Below are 20664 nucleotides of genomic sequence, written 5' to 3' on the forward strand. Positions count from 1 at the left end.
AATATATAAACCCAATAAAGTTGTATTAACTTTTACTAGCTTAATGTTGCTAGAGAATCATTTCCAACCTTCAATGCAACATAATGCCACCATTTGAGGAAACTCCAAATTTCAGTTTACATACATCACATTTTTACCATGAAAGTGTTCAGAACCCCATGAAACAAAGCAGGCATAGCTTCCCCCTAACATCATCTTAAAAAGTCCTTGCTTCTTTGTACAGGTTATTGGTGTTTGCCTCTCCTTCAGCAAGGAGCTCTCCAAGCAGATGCTCAGGCTGGCAGAACTCCAGCTATACCTCCCAGATTCATGCGATCTCACAGCTAACAAGGAACCCCAGCCAAACTCTTTCAGAAAAAAAAAAGCAAAAGACTCTCTAGGAACTGGGAGAATAGAAAGGGAAAAATAACAAAGGCTGCGGCTGGGCCACTTATTACAACAGAAAACAAGGAGAAAAGTATAAGGAAATGCAACAATGCAGCAAAGGTATTTCCAGTACACCTGATACACTGTTAAAAGTTGTGACGGATTAGTATAAGCCGTTGCAGCGCACAGTACTTGGAATATCTCCTGAAAATCTTTTCCCAGTTGCATTCAGCAAACTCTGAAGAAAAATTATAAATGCTTTCATGCCTTCACTATAGCTGCAGATGCTACCATAAATTTTTCAACTTTATCTTAGTGGTCTGGCCAAAAAAAAAAAAAAAAAAAAGAAAACAAGAACCAACCAGCTAATAAAGGCTAAGTTGAATTTCAGGCAGTTGGTGTAGGAAATAGCCGCACAGGCAGGAAACAAACAGCAAAATTTAAGTGTGGCACCAAATTACCTACATGTGTGTAGACATATATGTATTCAGATGCATAAGACATGTATGTATTCACATATACATGTACACACAGTCTCTGAATATTATTGCTGACATTACCAAAATACCTCTCCATGCCTCATTTTTAGCTGGCAATGCCTTTTTACACTAATGGCACTTTTCTCCTCTAACTTCTGGAACTGAATGCTGTTAGCTGAGCAAGAAGTTGTTTTTATATATTCCATATTTGCTGTAAAACCCAAGAAAGATGGAATTAGAGTAAGATGTTTAATATTGATTTAAGAGGCTGGTTAACATGAATAGCTTAAAAGTCTTAAGGCAAAAATCCTGACAAGGCTCCTACTGATTTTAATCAGGCTGGGATTTCATTGCTCTATTACTTAAAGCAGCAACAGGGTTTACCCTGCAAAAGTTCTCCTTTCCATGTTGTTAGATAGATTATTCCAGTCAGCTCTAAATGTGTTTCATTTTGAGGAGTTAAACTCTTAAGAGTTTGCCAAATTCCTCCAGTAGAAATTTAATTTCATAAAAAGCAGCTCTTTTAACTAACACATTGGACTTTAAACACATGCTGAGTCTGATAGCAGTCCTACAGTGGCCATTGAAGGAACAGGCCTGTAAAGACATTTGTTTATAAAGCTGAGCTCCACTGTAAGCAAATAGACATGAACAGTGAGAAATGCTAGCTGTGCACACATAAGAACTGTTAGATCTTACTCGGACATGCACTTCACATTAATTGAACTGCTAGTACCAAACAGAAAGCTCAGCATGGACATATACACTAGGGACAATGTAGGCCCCCTCCAGAAGCTATTGGGAGAACTGGCTACACAGGATTTGGAGAAGGCTGAGGTTCTTAATGACTTCTTTGCCTCGGTCTTCACAGGCGAAGGCTCTGACCAAACCACCCAAGTCTTGGAACACAGGCTCGGGGACTGTGAGAGTGAAGACCCTAAGCCCACTGTAGGAGAAGATCTGGCTCGAGACCATTTTAAAAACCTAAAGATACACAAGTCCATGGGTCCTGATGAGATCCATCCACGGGTCCTGAAGGAGCTGGCAAATGAAGTTGCTAAGCCGCTGGCCATCATATTTGAGAAATCATGGCAGTCAGGTGAAGCTCCCAATGGCTGGAAAAAGAGAAATATAACCCCCATTTTCAAGAAGGAGAAAATGGATGAGCCAGGGAATTACAGACCAGTCAGTCTCACCTCTGTGCCTGGCAAAATCTTGGGGCAGATTCTCCTGGAAGGCATGATAAGGCACATGAAAATCAACAAGGTGCTTGGTGACAGCCAGCATGGCTTCACTAAGGAGAAATCCTGCCTGACCAATTTGGTGGCCTTCTCTGATGGGGCTACAGAACTGATGGACAGGGGTAGAGCAGTTGATATCATCTACCTGGACTTGTGTAAAGCGTTCGACACTGTCCCACACGACATCCTTGTCTCTAAATTGGAGAGACATCAATTTGATGGATGGACCACTCGGTGGATAAAGAACTGGCTGGATGGCTGCACACAAAGAGCTGTGGTCAATGGCTCAATGTCCAGCTGGAGACCAGTAACGAGTGGTGTCCCTCACGGATCGGTGTTGGGACCGGTCTTGTTCAACATCTTTGTCGGTGACACGGACAGTGGGATTGAGTGTGCCCTCAGCAAGTTTGCTGATGACGCCAAGCTGTGTGGTTCAGTTGATATGCTCAGGGAAGGAATGCCATCCAGAGGGACCTTGACACGCTTGTGAGGTGGGCTGATGCCAACCTCATGAAGTTTAAGCATGCCAAGTGCAAGGTCCTGCACCTGGGTCGGAGCAATCCCAGGCACAGCTACAGGTTGGGCAGAGAAGAGATTCAGAGCAGCCCTGCAGAGAAGGACTTGGGGGTGTTGGCCAAGAGAACAAACATGAGCCGGCTTCAGTGTGCGCTCGCAGCCCAGAAAGCCAATCGTATCCTGGGCTGCATCAAAAGGAGCGTGACCAGCAGGTCGAAGGAGGTGATCCTACCCCTCTACTCTGCTCTCATGAGACCTCACTTGGAGCACTGTGTACAGTTCTGGTGTCCTCAACATAAAAAGGACATGGAGCTGTTGGAACAAGTCCAGAGAAGGGCCACGAGGATGATCAGGGGACTGGAGCACCTTATGTATGAAGACAGGCTAGAAAGTTGGGGCTGTTCAGCCTGGAGAAGAGAAGGCTGCGTGGAGACCTCATAGCAGCCTTCCAGTATCTGAAGGGGGGCTATAGGGATGCTGAGGAAGGACTCTTCATTAGGGACTGTAGTGACAGGACAAGGGGTAACGGGTTAAAACTTAAACAGGGGAAGTTTAGATTGGATATAAGGAAGAAATTCTTTCCCGTTAGGGTGGTGAGGCACTGGAATGGGTTGCCCAGGGAGGTTGTGAATGCTCCATCCCTGGTGGTGCTCAAGGCCAGGTTGGACGAAGCCTTGGGTGAGATGGTTTAGTGTGAGGTGTCCCTGCCCATGGCAGGGGGGGTGGAACTAGACAGTCTTAAGGTCCTTTCCAACCCTAACTCTTCTGTGATTCTATATTTCAAAGCTCCCACGGTAAAATCCAGCCAGTCCTTTAGGGACAAATCACTGTCATCAAGCAGACAAAGTGATCTCAAGTCCTATGCTCATATATAAGAAAATAAACCCCAAGTCATTCCCCCCCCCCCCCCTTCTTGAGCATTATGACAGATACTACCAGAGACAGCAATAGCTCTCAACTCTGTGCTGGACCCTGTATCACTAAGTGCCTCGTGTATTACAGCTTAAGGTCTCCTTCCCTAGTTGACTTGTATTTAAAGGCAAGAAAAGCTCAGGGGCTATTTAGCTTCTGCACAGACATGCTAAGATCTGTTCTGAATACAAGTCTACCATCTTCATTCCAGTAATAGTGTTAATAAGATGACAGCATGCTGTGTCACTCCCATGAAAAAAAAGTCTTGTCACAAGTGCATATGGAATTCTAACACGCAAGAAGTCTCCAACTGCCTCACAAATTATGGTCTTAACTTGGCTTTTTTAAGGGGTTCTGGGGTGATTTTTTTGGTTTGTTTTTTTTTTTTGGGGTGGGGGTTGTTACACGAACAACTTCCACAAAAATACTTGCTATGGTTTCCATAGGCTTATTTTCTACATACACCTGCTAGCTGTATTAAACTAGTTTATAAATAATCCCTTAAAAAGGCAAACAACTTTACATAAAGCTGTTACTTGAGTTACACTCTAACATACACAGCTTTGCAAATTAAAATTAAAATTCCAGTGAAATACTGAGTATGATTGGAGAATATAAACCAGCTCCAAGAACTGACAAACTTTCAAAATATATTGCATAAATGGAAGACTTCCCAAAAAATGCACTGGCATTCTCTGAGCAACTTCTAAGAGATCGTTTTACGTTTCTTATTTTTTAGTTGAGCTTTTTAAAAGGTTGTATTTGTAGTTAAGAGACAGAACAAACTTGATCCAAACAGCATTAGTTATTGTTTTTCTGAAAAGTCATTTGATTTGAAACAGTATAATATTTTAACAATGAACACCTACAATATTTCCCAACAATGAACACCTACAATGTTTCCCTCATACATTACTACTGAAATCTTGTATTTACACAGTTGCAACTAGTGGAAGAAAGGGGCTAATGTGTATAACTGCAGTGATACTCTAGGTTCAGAGTATAACTGGAGTTACCAGGATGTACAAATGTTTAACACACAGCATTGATTGTTGGTTTTTCCCCAATTTTGATGCAGCAACCTACGGTCTTGATATTGTAACCTGACCACACTGTTGCAGGCAGCAATGTTGCAGCAGCTACATAATTCAGTCAAAGCTGTCAGCTTCAGTAATGCCATTGAGCACTGCCTAAAAGGTGTTTATGTATGGAAAACAATGCAATTTTACATTCTGAGATGATACCAAGCACATTTCTTTCAAAGAATATTTTTTTCCAAGATTGTATGAATTTAACAGGCATTTCAAGTGCCTGCGAGTACAACAGCTGACTGTGTGGTTAGCAGCACTGTTAAAAGTGTTAGAATTGGCACATCGGTCAGTCAGATGTCTTTTCAGATGCCTTGTAATTTCTCATTCAAAAATCCTAGAAATCATGTGAAATGATAAAAAGACACCCAATTTATCATTTCAAATGGGATAAATTTTTCTACTCATAAAGGTACTCTTCTCAGGTACATTTGGACCAGGGAGACTTAAGACAGCAGTCACCTGTATCCTTGGATTCCTCAAAACCTGGGCAGTCATGATAGCTCCCTTACTTTTGTAAAGGCTTCAACTGTAGCACCCTCATGGCTTTTTGCTACAACATCAGCAATTACAGTTCCCAAGATGTCACACTAACATATCGAGATGCCACAAAAGATTTCCTGTTTCCCTATTGCTTTAACATGGCAGGAGGCTAAAAGAACCTGTGTGAAAAGACTATATTCAGAACAGATCTGAAAAGAAGAAAAAACAACCAAAGAAGATGTCAACCAACCATTTGAAGGGTTTCATCTTCAGAGCAGAAAAGCCCCATTCCAAAAAACCCAAACCATGTCTCTGTGTAAACAGGCCTCCAAGCACAGCACTCCTAAAGTCCAACTGCAAACAGGTAGGACAACTTAACAAGCACTGAGAAATTATAGAAATACTGTTGTTGTTTTTTTTACTTTTAAAGACTAGTGTCTGCCTTCCATGCCTCCATCCCTTCCCCATAATCTTTCAATTTTCCAGCCTCTTCTGATGACAAGAGGGGGAAAGACACACTACACATACAATTTGAAATGAGGCAAGAGCACACACACAGGTTGGTCAGATGTTACTATGCTTCCATCTTGGTGTACTCTGCCTCAAGCTGAATTTTGCATGCTGCTTTACCTACCACTTTCAAGCTCAGCTTTTAAGCCTTCCAAGATGCAAAACATTCTCACTGTGTGTAAACTCATAGGCACAATGAAGATCTGATCTTAATTATAACTTCCAGGAAGACACTGCAGTAAAAATACTGCTATTAATGTAGTACCAATAGCATAGCAGATTAGTTCCTGGGGAGCAAATGGGAACAGAGGCCTTAAAACTTCAGCAAGAGCAACATATGGTTTAACTAAGAACAGCAAATTGCTCTCCAACCTACAGTATTATTAGTCTGCATGAGAGACTAAGACCCCTCACATTTGCTTACAGAAGACAGAAACAGGGAAGGGAAAGATTCCAACAGCACTGCTGGAGTTTATTTTCCACAGCAGAATTTATCTTTCTGCCTCTTCCCACCGAAGACTATATGGCTTAACTTCACAGAACAAGGCACAATGGCTTTCTTTGCCAATCACAAAAATACTTGCTTCTTTTCCCAAAATAAGTATTTAAACAAGTATTAGAACTGGAGCAAAACAAATGCTCATCCCACACATACAAACTGCCCATTTTAAATATTTACGATGTTATGATGCTGTAGTTCTTTTCAGAGCATATTCTTTTTAGCAGTCCCTTGATAAAGTCAGAAAATACTAACATGCACATTGCATCAATTAAGAACAATGTTAAAAAACAAAACCCAATAAAATGGCCACAATGATTCATTCACTCCCAAATACTAGCAATGGTATTAGTTACGATACAGAAAGCACTTTCATACTGAATTCAGTTTTAAAGTTTAATAACTTTACCAGAATATTATCGGAGAATAAGTTTCTCAGGCTTAACTTTGAGAAAGGTCCTTTTCCGGTTCTGTTCTCTTCAAGTCAAAAGAAAATAAACTTTTTTTTTTTTTAAATTCCTCCCACTTTTTCCAGGTCTAAAGAGTATTATCAGGTGCTTTTCAGCTTTGATTAATGGCTTGCAATTCAGCTGTCAAGCCAGGCATAGATGTAAGCCTCAGTGAAAAATCTGCTGCACCTCAGGCCAGGAAACTCAGTCCAGAACTTCTTTCAGTAAAGCTCATATTCCTTTTACATGGACTTCAGTGACAGAAAGACAGAAGCCACAGCTAAAAGGTGAAATTAACAGAGTCAAGTACATGCAATATGTATATACACTCAGTTCCTGGTCCACCTTCACTGCTTTGATTCTGATCTATTCAGCTTACTAAGCTTCCTTTGTAGATCAACCAGTCAACCGTTGATTCACTGTTTCGTCAGAGATTACACATGCACCTTAGTCTGAACCTAACACAGCTCCCCCTGAATTTCTGCAGAGGACTAGCAATTTCCCATTTAAAAACCTCCAAATGGCAGAAGACGAAACTACCTTTCCTCTGACTTCATACTGTAGGCCTGCCTTCCCAGGGCTTGCTTGCTTCATCTTCCACTACAGAAGCATACTAAAAAAACTTCTTGAAATCTCTTAGCCTAGCTTAAAGCACTGAGATGGAATCAAGTACAACTAGCTCATCTGCAAAAGTGGTTTGTTTCAGTAAAGATTCCATTAAAAACAGGCTAGAGACTGCACAACCTCTTTAAATAGTCTGTTTAACAAACTCAACAATTAAGTCTAAACCTCCCCTGCAGAAATCAAGCTTGCATTTTCTTGTTCATCTTGTGTTAGATATGGACAAAAAGAAAATTAAAACAAGCAGATGTCCACCTTCTGTAACTTACTATGCTCTCCCCTGGGAAATCAGAGTATGTGTGCTCTCCCTTCTGTTTCCTTTTGAAGTCTAGGTACAGCCTCCTTATTTCCACAGTTGTCTTTTGTAATCCTCTGACCAATCCTGACATACTCCTCTGGAATTTCTGCAAGTGGCTTTATTGCATCTTTCCTTGTTGGCTTCAAAAGAAATCTTGTATTCTGTCCGAGACATGACTAGTACACAAATAAAATGATTACTCTAATCATAGAATGGTTTGGGTTGGAAGGAGACCATAAAGATCATCTAGTTCCAGCCCCTCTCTTAAAAGCCAGAGCACAATATGAATCATTCTACGCCAACATCATTAGCTCATCCAGTCTAAAAGAATGAGATTTTTTTCTTTTATGACAAAGAAGTCATATCCTGCCTTGTAATTGTATATTAAAAGCAAAACTGTATTTGAGTGAATTTCATTTTCCTGCTTTCGGATCATCTTTCCAGCTTAGAGAGATTTGAGTAAATATGTGTAGATATTTTTTAATTTTATTTAGAATGCTTTTTAAAAATGTATTTAACAAAATTAAATGAAGATGTGTTAAAAGACCAATTGTAATGAGATGCAACTGCTAATCGAATATAGAATTATAGTCCATTTGTACTAGTACCAAGACAAATGCCACATAGTTCATATGTGAATGCAATAACCTCCTGCATAGGTAAATGCACGATCAAAGGGTACAGGAGAAAAATGTATTCTTAATCCCTGTAACTAGCACTCCCTACGGTTTTCTGCTCATGGACCACAACAACAAAACAATGTGATAATGCCCAAAGGTATTCTGTACTTGCTTCTCAGCAGTTTCTCTCGATTACGATTTTGAAACTGTAGTAACATAGATCAGGTTTCTCTGGGATGACTTTTTTTGGTAACCAATTCATTTCTGGAACTATTGTAATTTATCGTAACAAGCACCAGGCCTCCTTGAGTAAAGGTCTTCACTCTTCACTGGCTGATGCTAAAAGTTTGGTTTTGTGCTGATATCGCCTTCCTCCAGCTAGCTCTCAGCTATTCCTCTATTTGGGCTCCCTGGCCCCCTCTCACTGCTAGTGATGAGACACCATTGCTAATATTCTTCAAGCCATCAGTCCTAATATTCTTCAAGCCGTCAGTCCTCTTCTTCACACAGTTTGACAGCCAGCTGGACAATTGTCAAAATATACTGTATTTCTCTCACCTCCTGTGCTTTCTGGCACATCCTGCTTATCTTGCACAAGCTGCATGATATCTGACACTACAACCTGATGGCTTGTATCTTCCTCTTTCTCTTCATTAGAGTGGTTGGCTGTTGAAAAACAGTTGCAACTTCCAGATTCTTTGCATGGAATCAGCCTCCAATACCAATAGTCAGACATGAAAATGCTACAAGTTGATCTCTGAAATTTAAAAACAAACAGAAAATCATTGCTCAGCAGAACAAGTCAATATTTATTCTAAAAGCACCTGCTAAAACCCAGTTAACTAGGTGAAAGAACACCCCAGAATATGGACTGTCAAAAAGTGAAATAATGTAAGAATAATTTTTGTTTTGTTTAAGAATAAGATACTCTTATTCCCACTATGTGGGATGCTGAAATCACAGAGTTTGAAAAGTACACAAACAGATTAACCTTGACACTGGAAATGTGGCAGGAGGAAGATGCTTTTGTTTCTGACACAGCATCCAGATCTTCAAGGCTGCCTTCTTCCTGAGCAGATTAGCCTAGATCCAGCTAATTCCCAGGCTTACTTGTGCTTACACATAAGAGAGCAAGCATGTTCTTAGACACCTGCAGGTATCTCAATTTACATATACAAATGCTAGAACTACAATTTTTTTACCTAAAAAAAAAAATCACCTCCTTGAAATTACAACTAAATCACTATAACCCGCAAAAAATTTCTTCCACATAAGGAAACAGGTTGAGCCTTCCAAATACTTACAGTTGGTAAAAGATATTTGTGAATTCTGCAAAGAGATAGCAAGGTGTCATTTCTTAAGGAAATTATACAACATCCAGAGATGGGTTTGTTCCCACTCTCCTGAGGGCATATGGGCAGTAAGAAAAATGGCCCAAGCCTCCAAGCTCAAGGGACCTGAGTAAGCTTTTCCAAGTCTGTCTGCAAAACACCAATCCCAAGCAAGGGAAATGTGCATCTCTCCAGGTAAATTTAATGGGGTTTTTTGATAGGGAAGAGATGCATGGTCTCCATTTGTCCCACAGGCATCTAAATCTGAGTCTTTCTAGCATATCTGTCTTTCTAGCTGCTGACTAGCTTGAGCAAAAGCATCTCTCCAGACTATGGATATTAATAATGATTCTCTACATTACATTTAAAAGTGTCAGTTTTACAAACCTGAAGAAAACGAACTCCATTTTAAAAAGCTTTCTTAATATAAAAAGTTTATCTGCTTCAAAGGAAACAGCCAAAAAAAGAGGACACCTCTCCCCCTCCCCCATTATTTAGCACCAGATCTCCCAGGAATCACGCATGAAGGATAAAGTACTCGGTCACTTACTACATTACTTAAACAGAAGAGAGGATTTCCACATAAAATACTGCCTTTCAAATACTACTGCAAAGTGCATTTTGTTTCCAGTTTAAAGACAGTCATTTTGTTTCCAGTTTAAAGACAGTCATTTTGTTTTATTTTAGCCAACACACTGCCAGTGTTCTGAGTTCTCCCTTTGCCTGTTGCCGGACTTTTAGGCTTTGCAACATTCATCAGAGGACAAGTAACCCAGTTGAAAGCAAATCACTCAATTTCTGTAGTTTCTGAAACCAATGAGTACAGTGTTCACAATCTCCTTGCCATACAGGTACTGGCAGTTACAGCTGTACTAAAGTACATGCTGCTTGTAAATAATGTACTTTTAAGCTGTACCTGCCTCTGCAAATGGCATGTCACATGCCGAGATGGGCACAAGCATACACATGCAGCACATGCACTGGCATTTAATGAAAGAATTTCTTAGCACTTCAATGTTGGTTTAGTTTTGTGGAAGCATGAGGGGGTGTCTTTCAGTTACCATTACACTTGAGACATTAAATAGATTTTACTTCTGCAAGCCCCCTGGCAAAGTTTTAAGTTTTTCTGTCCAGAACCTCCCCTTTTTACCCCCATAATTGGAGCACAGATGGGGAAGTCTCTTCTGAAGGAGACAAAAATCCCAGAAACTTCCAGTAGTTCTTCCCCTGCTCTCTTCAGTGCAAGGTGAACTGAAAAGCAGCTGGATCTATTCTTCAGTAGTCAGCAAACAACTCTAGGAATAATCTTTTGATTTATTGCTTTTTCTTAAGGGATGGAAACTCCTGAAGATAACCAGAAATACTTATATCCAAGCATGCAGTTTGTGAGACACATTTGTGACCTTAATCCTACTTTAATTAATTAGTTTTCTGACCCACTCATCATCTTGATTTTTAACAGCAGTAATGTGAACTTAGTTTTTAAGCCTTTAGTTTTTAAATCTAATTTTTTAAGCTCAGGGACTCAGAGGGCAAAGAAGTTGAGGAAAAAATATAAGAGGGTCAAGATATAATCACCACCTATGTTTTTCATACTTTCATGAAGAGCAGCAGCTTGCAGAGACATTTGCAAAATTGACTTGACCAAAATTGCCTGTAAATAGGAAAACATAAATAAGGGAGGGAAATCCACTTGCACTACCCCAAAACCCGAACTTTTGGCTTAAGAGCTGTTCCAGAAATGTTCCGAATAGTCACAGCATCCCTGACAGATATATGTCTGCTTGGATCACTGCAATGATAGACAAAAGTAGCTTTGATTTTTATCTCAAAACATCCAAAGATAAATTAATGCCTTCAACCAACATAAAGACTAGGATGATGTACCAAGCAAAAAAACCAACAAGAATGAAACCTCCATTTGATATTTACAGGTCTAAACAACTGCTCCTGAATCTCACTTTTGCATGCAAAAATCAATACTGTTTGTGGGTTTGGGTTTTTCTAATTTGTTTTAAAACAGATTGCTGACATCAAAGTTGGCAAAATACCCAAGGAAAAGCAAGGTCAGAATTTGGAGCCATTTGTCAGGGCTTGAAGGCACTGGTAAACTCCACTGGCCCTGACCAGCCTCAGCCAGGACCTCTACCATGGGCTCAAGAGCTGCACGTAAGTAGGTCCAGCTCAAGGCTTTCAGTCCCTATTTAAGCTATGCCACTGATATGCCTGTCTACAGCCCTGTCTCCTGAGCAGTCCTACAGGAGACTGTAGCTGCTTTGAGCTACATCATAGCCCTACTTTGAGTCCCGGCTCTGGATCCTTTCACTTTTGACTGGACTTCCTGGAGGGACCAGGTTCCTTGTTCACTGGGTCAGGGACAGCAGGTAGAGCCTGGTTCTGGTGGTCAGACCAGTGGCTGGTAAGCCTCTGCTGGCTGCCCTCAGCTCCTGCCTCAGCCCTTCTTTTGTAGAAGTCCTGCTCTTGCTGCTCTCTGACACCAACTGTTAAGGTACAGGGTACTCAAACTCGGATAAAGACCTGCTTCTCAGCTCAGTGAGGTTTATAAATACATAATTCTAATGGGGATACAGAACACATGGATATGTGGGACCTGGCAGAGTACATCTAACTGACATGACAACTCCTTACCACTTCACGAAAGCAGGCACAGGTACATTGCTGGTTTGGTATATGCTCTAAGGTTGGGAAGGAGAGAAAGTCTGCAAGAACACAGTAGCTACAACAGGTTGCTGTGAACTCACAGTCCCAGTGTAAAAGCTCTACTCTCCCTCTGCAATGCCAGTCACTTCCAGAGGAAACACTGGGGTCACCATGCCCCCATTTACTACAAATAATTGCCAGCTATTCTGATATAGATAAAGCTATGCTGCATGATTTGTCTGTAAGGTCTGGCAGCATGATAAATAGACTAGGTCTTTCTAACTAATCACCTCTGGGGCCAATAATAAATTAATATGCACTATTAACAAGTAATAGGTAATATAACTACATAGCACTCCACACTACTTAGCTAAGGTGCAAATGCTTCCTGAACCATTGCTTATGAAATTCAGACAATAGAGCAGATTTTGAAAGCGAGAGTTCTTCAGTTCCCATTACTTTGCACACACATTTTACTGAATTTACTTCTGTTTCCCATCCAAAATCCCCCTTTAATTCAAGAGTAGCACTGCAAAGGGAGTAGTTAATAATTACCTTCAAATGTAAACTAGATGCCTTACATAGTATTGTATCTCAGAAACTTAAATCCATATTCTCCAACCACTTCACTGTGGCAGTTAAACCTGACTCCGAGGGTCCCTGTTGTTGTGGGCCGATTCATTATTACTGGATTTCTGTCACACAGTGCAAGTTCTTCAGCTATTTCCCTGGTTATTTAGGCAGGACATTATTTCTAGTCAGGTGTAATACAGACATTTAAATGTAACTCATTTATAAGACCATTTGTCTGAAGTTTTCATAGCGTCCTGTGAATTACCTCCCTAAGCATTTAACCACTAGGGTTTTTTTACCATGCTTTCATTACTGTTCCATTTAAGTCACTGGGGAAAACTGTATTTGTGTGGGGAAAGCTGGTCCTAATTTAGCAGTTACCAAGATTTCACACTCTTATTTTCCATATACATGGTGACGCTTTATTCCAATGCTCCTGACGAAAAACTGTTTAATATGTTATCCAGCATGAACAGGCAGGCTTAAACTTTGAAATTCACCAAGCTCAGTACCTCCATATCAATAGAGATAGGGGAGTCCATCTGATGAAGTAAGAGCTCATCCCTATACCTCTCAAGTCTCTGCAGGAGAACTAGACCAAACTGGACACCAATGTCTGTACAGTACTCACTAACGTTGCTCTATTTTAAAATGGATTAAAATACACTGAATGGTATTTAAACCCATTAATATTGTTCTGATGAGAATTTTATTTTAAGTGCATGTATCTGAGCAACAACATTCGTTCCAATTTTCATGCTTTGGAATACTGGCCAGTCATTGTTCCCATTGCACAATACACGGGCAAAGTACAAAATACATAAGGCACACATGCATTATAGCCCAGGTTCCTCTCACCCAAATTCAGACATTAAAACCAAGAGATCCAAGTTAAGAACCTACTTGACTTATGAGCCTTCAGCATTCAGTGGTGTAAGAGATATGCGTCTCCTCAGGATCATCATCAGCCCCTCACATTGACTTAAGAGACCAAGACAACCCGGGTGAACTCGACTTTGTATGATGAAAAGTCCCACTTTTGTATACATTACTGACAGAGTGCCACAAAGAATGAGTCATGTAATAAAAACAAAAAAGCATTTTAGGATCTCAGTAAAGCCTATTAAACTACTCAAGTTCTGCCTATGGAGATACTGTATTTCTACTCTTGCCCTTCCCCGAGTCCTTTTGCATTTCGTTCAGAAAGACGAAAAGGAAAAAACAGCAGCAACAAAGCCCCAGACACTCTCATCTCTCTCTGGGGCACACAGAATACCCTTACATGTTTTAAACCAAAATCAATTTAAAGACTAATTTTTTTCTCATTTGGAGCTTTACTGTGATCAACATTTAACTTGAGCACTAAGTCCTTCAAGATAAATGTTCTTATTTTTTATTTAAAAGCCTTTCATAAAGCATTAGAAATCATCAACAGACATGTAGAAAATACTAATTTCAAAGAAATTGCGACAAGATTATTTAGGAAAAGCTAAGCTGGGGCCTCCTCAAAGGAAGAGAAATATATCAAGTGTGTTTCATATGAGAAATGCTTTCTTATTTATTTAACTTTTCATCTTATAGGTAGCCACTTCTCTTCTGAGAGAGCCCTTGCAAGTTTAGATGAAGTCTCTCAGCTGCTTTCCTTCCTCCTTTTGGGGCAGCCATGTGAGAAAAGTTAATCTTTTGTCAGTTAACTCAAAATCATGTATATATTCAGACATCTAAAACAAGAATGAAAAGAACATACACACACCACAGGGTAGACAAGTTCTCCCAAGGTTTGAGCAAACTTCCCCACTGCCTGCCTACACCACTCTGCATATAGGCACAAAGTAGCTTCAAGTACTCAGACAAATTCTCTTTTCGGATCTACAAGGCCAGGATGTCCCAGACTGCCCGCAGACCATCAGATGAGAGAACAAGGGCATGGGAACAGCTTTTTGCAGGTATGAAGTATGGACAAAGCCAGAAGATCCTCTTCTTCCCCCACTAGCTGCATCTCAAGCCCCTCAGAAACCTGGACCTTATACACGCTTTATGTCTAAGTTGGATCCACTACAGGAAAAAGCAGAGGCTCTCAACCTTAATATAGTATTGGAACTGTGGCTTGTGCCCATTTTGCACAAATTTCATGTCTAATGTTAGGTGAAATATCTTCCTTATTTTCAGCAAAAGAAATCAGAGTCTGAGGAGTATTGGTGTAAATGTGAGAAAAGCACTATATTACAGAATTCTAGTTGCCTAGAGATCATTATTAGCAAAAGCATAATTTCCTTAGTCTTTGAAACTCCCACCAAACCACCTACATTTCTGAAAACTACGCTTTTAGAGTTAGGTATCTACATTTCTTCTCCTCTTGCTCCCACATACTGCCCCCATACACTAAAGTTTCCTTTCCCACTCATTTCCATACATGAGAAATCAAACAATCACACTAGTCTGAACATGGTGTCCTCTAAAATGGCATGGAGGAGAGTGTATATCTCTCTAAAACTGTTCACAGTGTGTATCTGTTTCCACTCAGTTCACGTTTCAGAGATTTTTCTCAAGACCCTGGAGAATGACAAGCTAGGTTTAATTTTTAAATTAAGCCTGAAACACAATAGATGCTGATAGTGCCATGCAGCACTCTGTGGAGAATGAGGTGGTTACATGCTTGATCTCTTATTTCAAGGGGCTGATAGATATCCCCCTATTCAAGTTGCTCTTATGATAAACCTCAACTCCCATCTCACCAAAGCATTATTATTGCACATGCAAAGCCATGAGCAACACAAGACACTGCCACCAGCATGAGGTAACTATGCAAATACCATTTGTGTAACTCGGAGGTACCCATAGCCAGGCATGCAAATCCAGACTCCTAGACTAATTCAGCTGAAAGAAGCAAAATATATGCTACTTTCTGAAGGTCAGTGAATACGTGGCATGTTCCGTTTATTTTTAATTTATTTGTCACAGAATTAGAATATTAGCAGTTTCTCTTGAAATCTGAACTTGGAATGACAAAGACCTTTCCCTGGAGAAAGCTCCCAGGACAGCATCTTTGTTCAGTGACCGTATAACAGGAGTACGTGCTTTCCTCAGCTTAGCGGACACAGGTCTCCAAGAGATCACTTGGGTCATTTCATCCCACTGACTTGCTGACAAACATATAATAGGTGTCCAGTTTCAAAGGGCTCACACAACATCTACTCCACAAGCCCCTTCTCTTTCTCCTCCCTTCCCACCCCTTGTCGCAGATCAAAAGCATTTTGCAATAACCCATAAAAAAAACTTCAAGACTACAGCTTCCGCGTTCAGCCTTTTACCATAACACACATGAGGGATAAAAGAAAAGAAAAAGATATAGCTGAGGTTGCCTAAGGTTCAAAAAACCTTCCCTACTGCCTGTCTGCAGAGATGGCAAGGGCTACCACTATCCTGTGTCTGCAGAATTTGTTCAACAGAAGTGCAAGGTGAAGGGGATCCTATAAGAAGGAAGAGATAAGTTTTCTTCTGATCTGTTTGGTATTAATTTGCTGTTAATAACCATGCTGAATATTGCCTAATGAAGTTGTTATACATTCACCTAGCAGGATAATTCTGCTGGAAACAGCAACTGACAACAACTTTCACCTTGAAAGGAGCGCTCTATTAAAAGTTTCAAGTAGATGCACATTTGAAGATGATTAAACCTAGTATCTATTTTGAAGCTCCTGCAAAGCCTCAACAGTACACACAGGTGGCTGCCTTCAAGACTGGTTTTACAGACATCTTTTGTCATTAAGAAACAGCCCTTCCATGCAGCTCCTGCAATTACTTTTGTATTGCCCAGTCCTGGATCAGTGAAGCGTATCAATTCTGGAAGCCATCTGAAACACAGTAATTTCAAAGTTCTTCAGAAAAAAAATAAATCATGTGATGTGGCCCAGACCTCCCTGCAGAAGGGACGAGCACGAGGGAAAGGAAGGCTGTGTGGCAGCAGCCAGGCTCAAACCCCAAGAAACAGCATGCAACATTACAGGTATGAAAACAATGTTCATTTCTCTACCCTACAACTGTGCCTTTATTAGGCATGTGATCTAGTACCTTCTTAACTAGAGCCCAAATCAGACTTTTCCTCTCCCCTCCTACTTAAACAACAAGCTGTGTAACTTTGTTTAGAATTCTATTATTTATTTTTCAACACACTAACCAAACTTGCGCTGGGTATCCTGCTACTGAACATTGACTCTTCCACTCTCCAAGCCAGAAAGGCTGCACGTGTACTAATAAACTCTGAAAATAATAAACTCTGAAAAGCATTTGAAGTTTGTCATAAAAAGGCAACCTACGGGAGATCTTTTAGAAAATAAGCTTGTTTTCTTCTTATTTGCTTTCTGAGCCTTTATTATTCACATCCTCAACCATTCTAAATTCACTATATTAGACTGCCTTTAAAAATGAAATAAAGTGTTTGCCAGAGCAAATCTACTGCCGAGTCTACAAAGATAAAGTTTTGCATTCTTTTTCAAGATATTCAGCTAAAAATATCTTTAAAACAGTATTTATTTCTGGCTTTTAGATGGCAAACACTTATTTTTCCTTCCTTTGTAGATACAAAAGGAAACAGAAATAAAAAAAAAAATAAAAAACCCAAAACAAAACAAACGAACAAACCTACAGACAACACAGCTGGCTAATTTAATAGCCCAGCCCCAGCTAAATGCAAAATGCAAATAAACACCACAAGCGGCAGAAACATCCTATTTTACAGTCCGCGTGATTAACCATTGCAGGTAACACCAGCCAACAACACCCCGCACCCGAAATATCTCCTTCACGCCAGGGGACCGCTTTGTTTCTCTAGTTCGGGGATGCTGAAGCGACCTACTCCAAAACAGGCAGCACCAGCCCCGCTCTCAAAGCTGCAGGGCAGGGCGGGCTGCGGCGGGGCAGGTCCAGCCACCATCCCCCTCCAGAGAAGAGGGGGCATCCCGGGGAGCCCACCGCATTTGGTTGTTTATCCGCCCGTTTCCACGCAGGCTACCGCGCTTGCCTTTGTTTCCCTTCCTCCTCTCGCCTGGACCTATCGCCATCGAAAGATAGGGGGTAAAAGAGAGAAAAAAGACTCACCCTCACCCCCAGCGAACACTGCCCTCTTCCCCGAGGAGTCCCCGCGGCCAGCAGTGAAGTCCCACCGCCTGTGGCCGGTGAGCGGAGCCCACCCGCCCTCCCTCCCTCCCTCCCTCCCTCCCTCCCTCCCTCCCTCCCGCCCGGGGACTCGCCTGCCCGCAGGGGAGCACTGCCCCCGGCATAATGATGGCGTTCCCCAGGGGCGGGCGGTGCGGTGCTGCCCTTCTGCCTCCACTCACCTTAGCGCCCTGCCTGCACAACCAGGTGGCAGCTGCCGCCGGCGCTCCTCTGCTCGCCCGAGCGAGTAGGGCAGCGCCTCCCTCCGGGGCTGGCGGGGTGACGGGGAGGTGCCGTGGGGCCCCGCCCGCAGCCGGAGGTGGTGAGGGGCTGCCTTTTGTCAGGGCTCTGTTCCTCTCCCCAGCACCAGCACCCCCCCAACCACCCCAGGGCGTGCTCCCGGGGAAAGCGGCCGGAGGCTCTTTGTGTGGCGGGGAGGGCAGCGCTCCTCCCCGCCCCGGGCCCGCCTGCCGCCCTTCCCTCAGGCACCTGTAACTTCTCTCCCGGCCGCAAACCCGAGGCGGGAAGAGGGGGCACCTGCTAGGGCTCCCACCGCTCCGCGCCCCTCTTTGTGCCCCTCGAGGCCGCTGGGATCCCGCGGAGGGCCCAGCCGGTCCGTTAACGGTTGGTTTTGGAGGGAGGGTTTTCAAACTGCTGAGTCCCACACAGGCACCCGCAGTGTCGGAGCTGGGCTCTTCACGTGCCTCTTCCTAGGGAAAGCGGTTGTTTCCAAGGAAGGTAGTTCCTACCTCTAGGAGTATCGCTTTGTCTTTTGGGAACTACGGTAATAGCACAGATGTACGACCTGGCCAAAGTTTTGCAGCCGCGATTCTGACGTTTCCTGGTATTTCGGTGTTCAGCTTCCAGCATTTTACTTTGCTTTTATCCCTATACGTGAAGATAACCGCTTTTGGTGTTTGCATCTTAATCAGGCAACTGAGCAGCTGCAATTGGATTCGGTTTTGCATTATGAAAAGAAAAAAAGAAAAAAGCCACAAACCAACCAACAGCACGAATTTTTTTTCTTATTTGGGTATTCCAAACAATAAAAACTTTGCCTATAAGCAAAATAGTGATGATATATCTACACGTGGAGGATGGGCACTGCAGAGAAGGCAAGTGCTTCAAGGGAAGCACCCAAGATGTGTGCATAGCTCTGATCACACAAACACACACACTTCCCAATGCCTCCTCTCAGGCAATCAGCAGTCTTCCACACTACTCTCCACATCTCTGTTGCTGCAACAGTGATGGTTTATGTTCCTCATAACCGAACCACAGGTTTCGGAAACTAAGTTTCCAGGAAGAGTATTCCAGGACTAAGGACAAGGGAGGGTTACCATTTACTTCTCGCACTGTCTTGAGTGAGAGGCATTTGATTTTGAGAAATTCATCAGATGACAGAGATACGCTGTGTACAGTTGCTGTCTTAGCCTGAAATGCTCTTTCTTAAAGCCTGGTGACCCACGGTAGAGTCAGGAAATGGCTTAAAGGAACAAAGTTTCAGTGTCCAGTGGCTTCTTACAGCAGCTTAACCCAAAATGGGGTTAACCTGAGATGCAAGGAGGTAATCAAGTAGCCTTAGCAGTAACCACGCGCCACGAGATACCTCATGCCACAGTGTGCAAGGGGAAAAGTTGATCCTGCAACACTTCACTGCAGAACAGGGGATTCCGTGGAGAGAAAAGTGCAGATTCAGATAGGTCACTGTTTGTTATTTTTTTTCAGTACCTCACAAGGATGTTTTCAGTGTTGGTTGAAAAGATCTGGCTGGTTGTCCAGGGAAAAGGGCCAATTAATGATGACATGAAAGAGCAGATGGAATGCTTTAATTTGGAGATACTGTCAAAAATAGCTTTGAAAGAAGAGCCTGTGAAGCACAGGGGAGATGTCAATAAAACTTACAATTTAGATTTCAGTTCTGTTTAGTGTTACAGGCACTTTTTGATCTCTATCCCTATAGCTACCCCTATAGCAGTGGACTTAACAGGGATAGGGTTCAGGCTTAAACCATGGCACATGGTCATCCTCTACACTGTTTCCTTGGTGGCAGTGTCCCCAGCGTGGTTCTGTCCTACCAAACTAGCAGTCTCTGAAGCAATTGCCAGTGCAGCTCATGGTTTGGGATGGGCCAGGGGCTATTCCCAGCAGACCATCTGCATGCAGCTGACCTATTTCAGGAGACGAGAGTTTAGTTGTGCATATGCAAGCCATGCTGTGCCAGCTGGTTCCCGTGCCAAAGGACAGTGCCTGACCTGTTTTACTTGCAAGTAGAAACATGAGGGGCTTGACTTGTGTGATCCCCACTGTGTTCTGTGTCAAATCAGAACCTCACCACTGGCTGATTTCAAGCAATGAGAGGTTAGGTCAGGTCAGGCAGAAAGATCTGAGCCTTCTTCGATCAAGCAGGATTTCTGCAGAAATCTCTGCACAAAAGAAGGCACAGTTCCTTTGGCTAGTAGTGGATGAAAAAATCTATCTCATTATGAATAACCTTTCTTTTGTTTCCTCAGAAATGTTATTTCTTCTGCATTAAATGAAATATAACATTGGCTTTGATATGAATGCTGTATTCCATGGAAAATACTCATTTGTTTCTGGCCTTGCAAAGAAGCAGGAGTGAATTTCAGCAAGGAAGCAGTTAAGTTTGAAGCAAATGTCAAGCACAGATGGCATTTAGAAGTTCTGAAGAAATTAATAACTAAAGTAAGTAAGCCACTAGAGCAAATGTGCGCTTTCACATTAACAACAGCTGAAGGTAAAAGTGGGTTGGAATGGGGCTGATATAACTTAAGGTATACATCCTAAATAGGAGTCGGATGGGATTCCTAGGAATTGTAAACCAATGAAATATTATGGCTCT

At 42.0% G+C, this 20664-nt stretch overlaps 1 protein-coding gene across 4 annotated transcripts in view; it reads right to left on the reverse strand.

Moving 5' to 3' along the window:
* The window catches only part of MCF2L (MCF.2 cell line derived transforming sequence like), a 158981-nt gene extending 140835 nt beyond the window's left edge, over nucleotides 1-18146 (reverse strand). The window contains exons 1-2 of one of the 4 annotated variants that reach the window (XM_061472710.1): nucleotides 17984-18146; nucleotides 8641-8839 (exon numbers count right to left, since the gene is read on the reverse strand). In XM_061472710.1, coding sequence (XP_061328694.1) covers nucleotides 8641-8818 — 178 coding nt within the window. In that variant the 5' untranslated portion in view covers nucleotides 8819-8839; nucleotides 17984-18146. The remainder of the gene's footprint in view (nucleotides 1-8640; nucleotides 8840-17983) is intronic. The other 3 variants (XM_061472712.1, XM_061472698.1, XM_061472702.1) reach the window with 3 other exon arrangements.
* Between the last annotated feature and the right edge of the window lie 2518 nt (nucleotides 18147-20664).

This window comes from Pezoporus flaviventris, unplaced genomic scaffold (assembly GCF_033815535.1).
Source record: "Pezoporus flaviventris isolate CSIRO_AGI_PZ_B2104156 unplaced genomic scaffold, CSIRO_AGI_Pfla_v1 ptg000072l, whole genome shotgun sequence".
In the NCBI taxonomy this organism is placed as follows: Eukaryota; Metazoa; Chordata; class Aves; order Psittaciformes; family Psittacidae; genus Pezoporus; species Pezoporus flaviventris.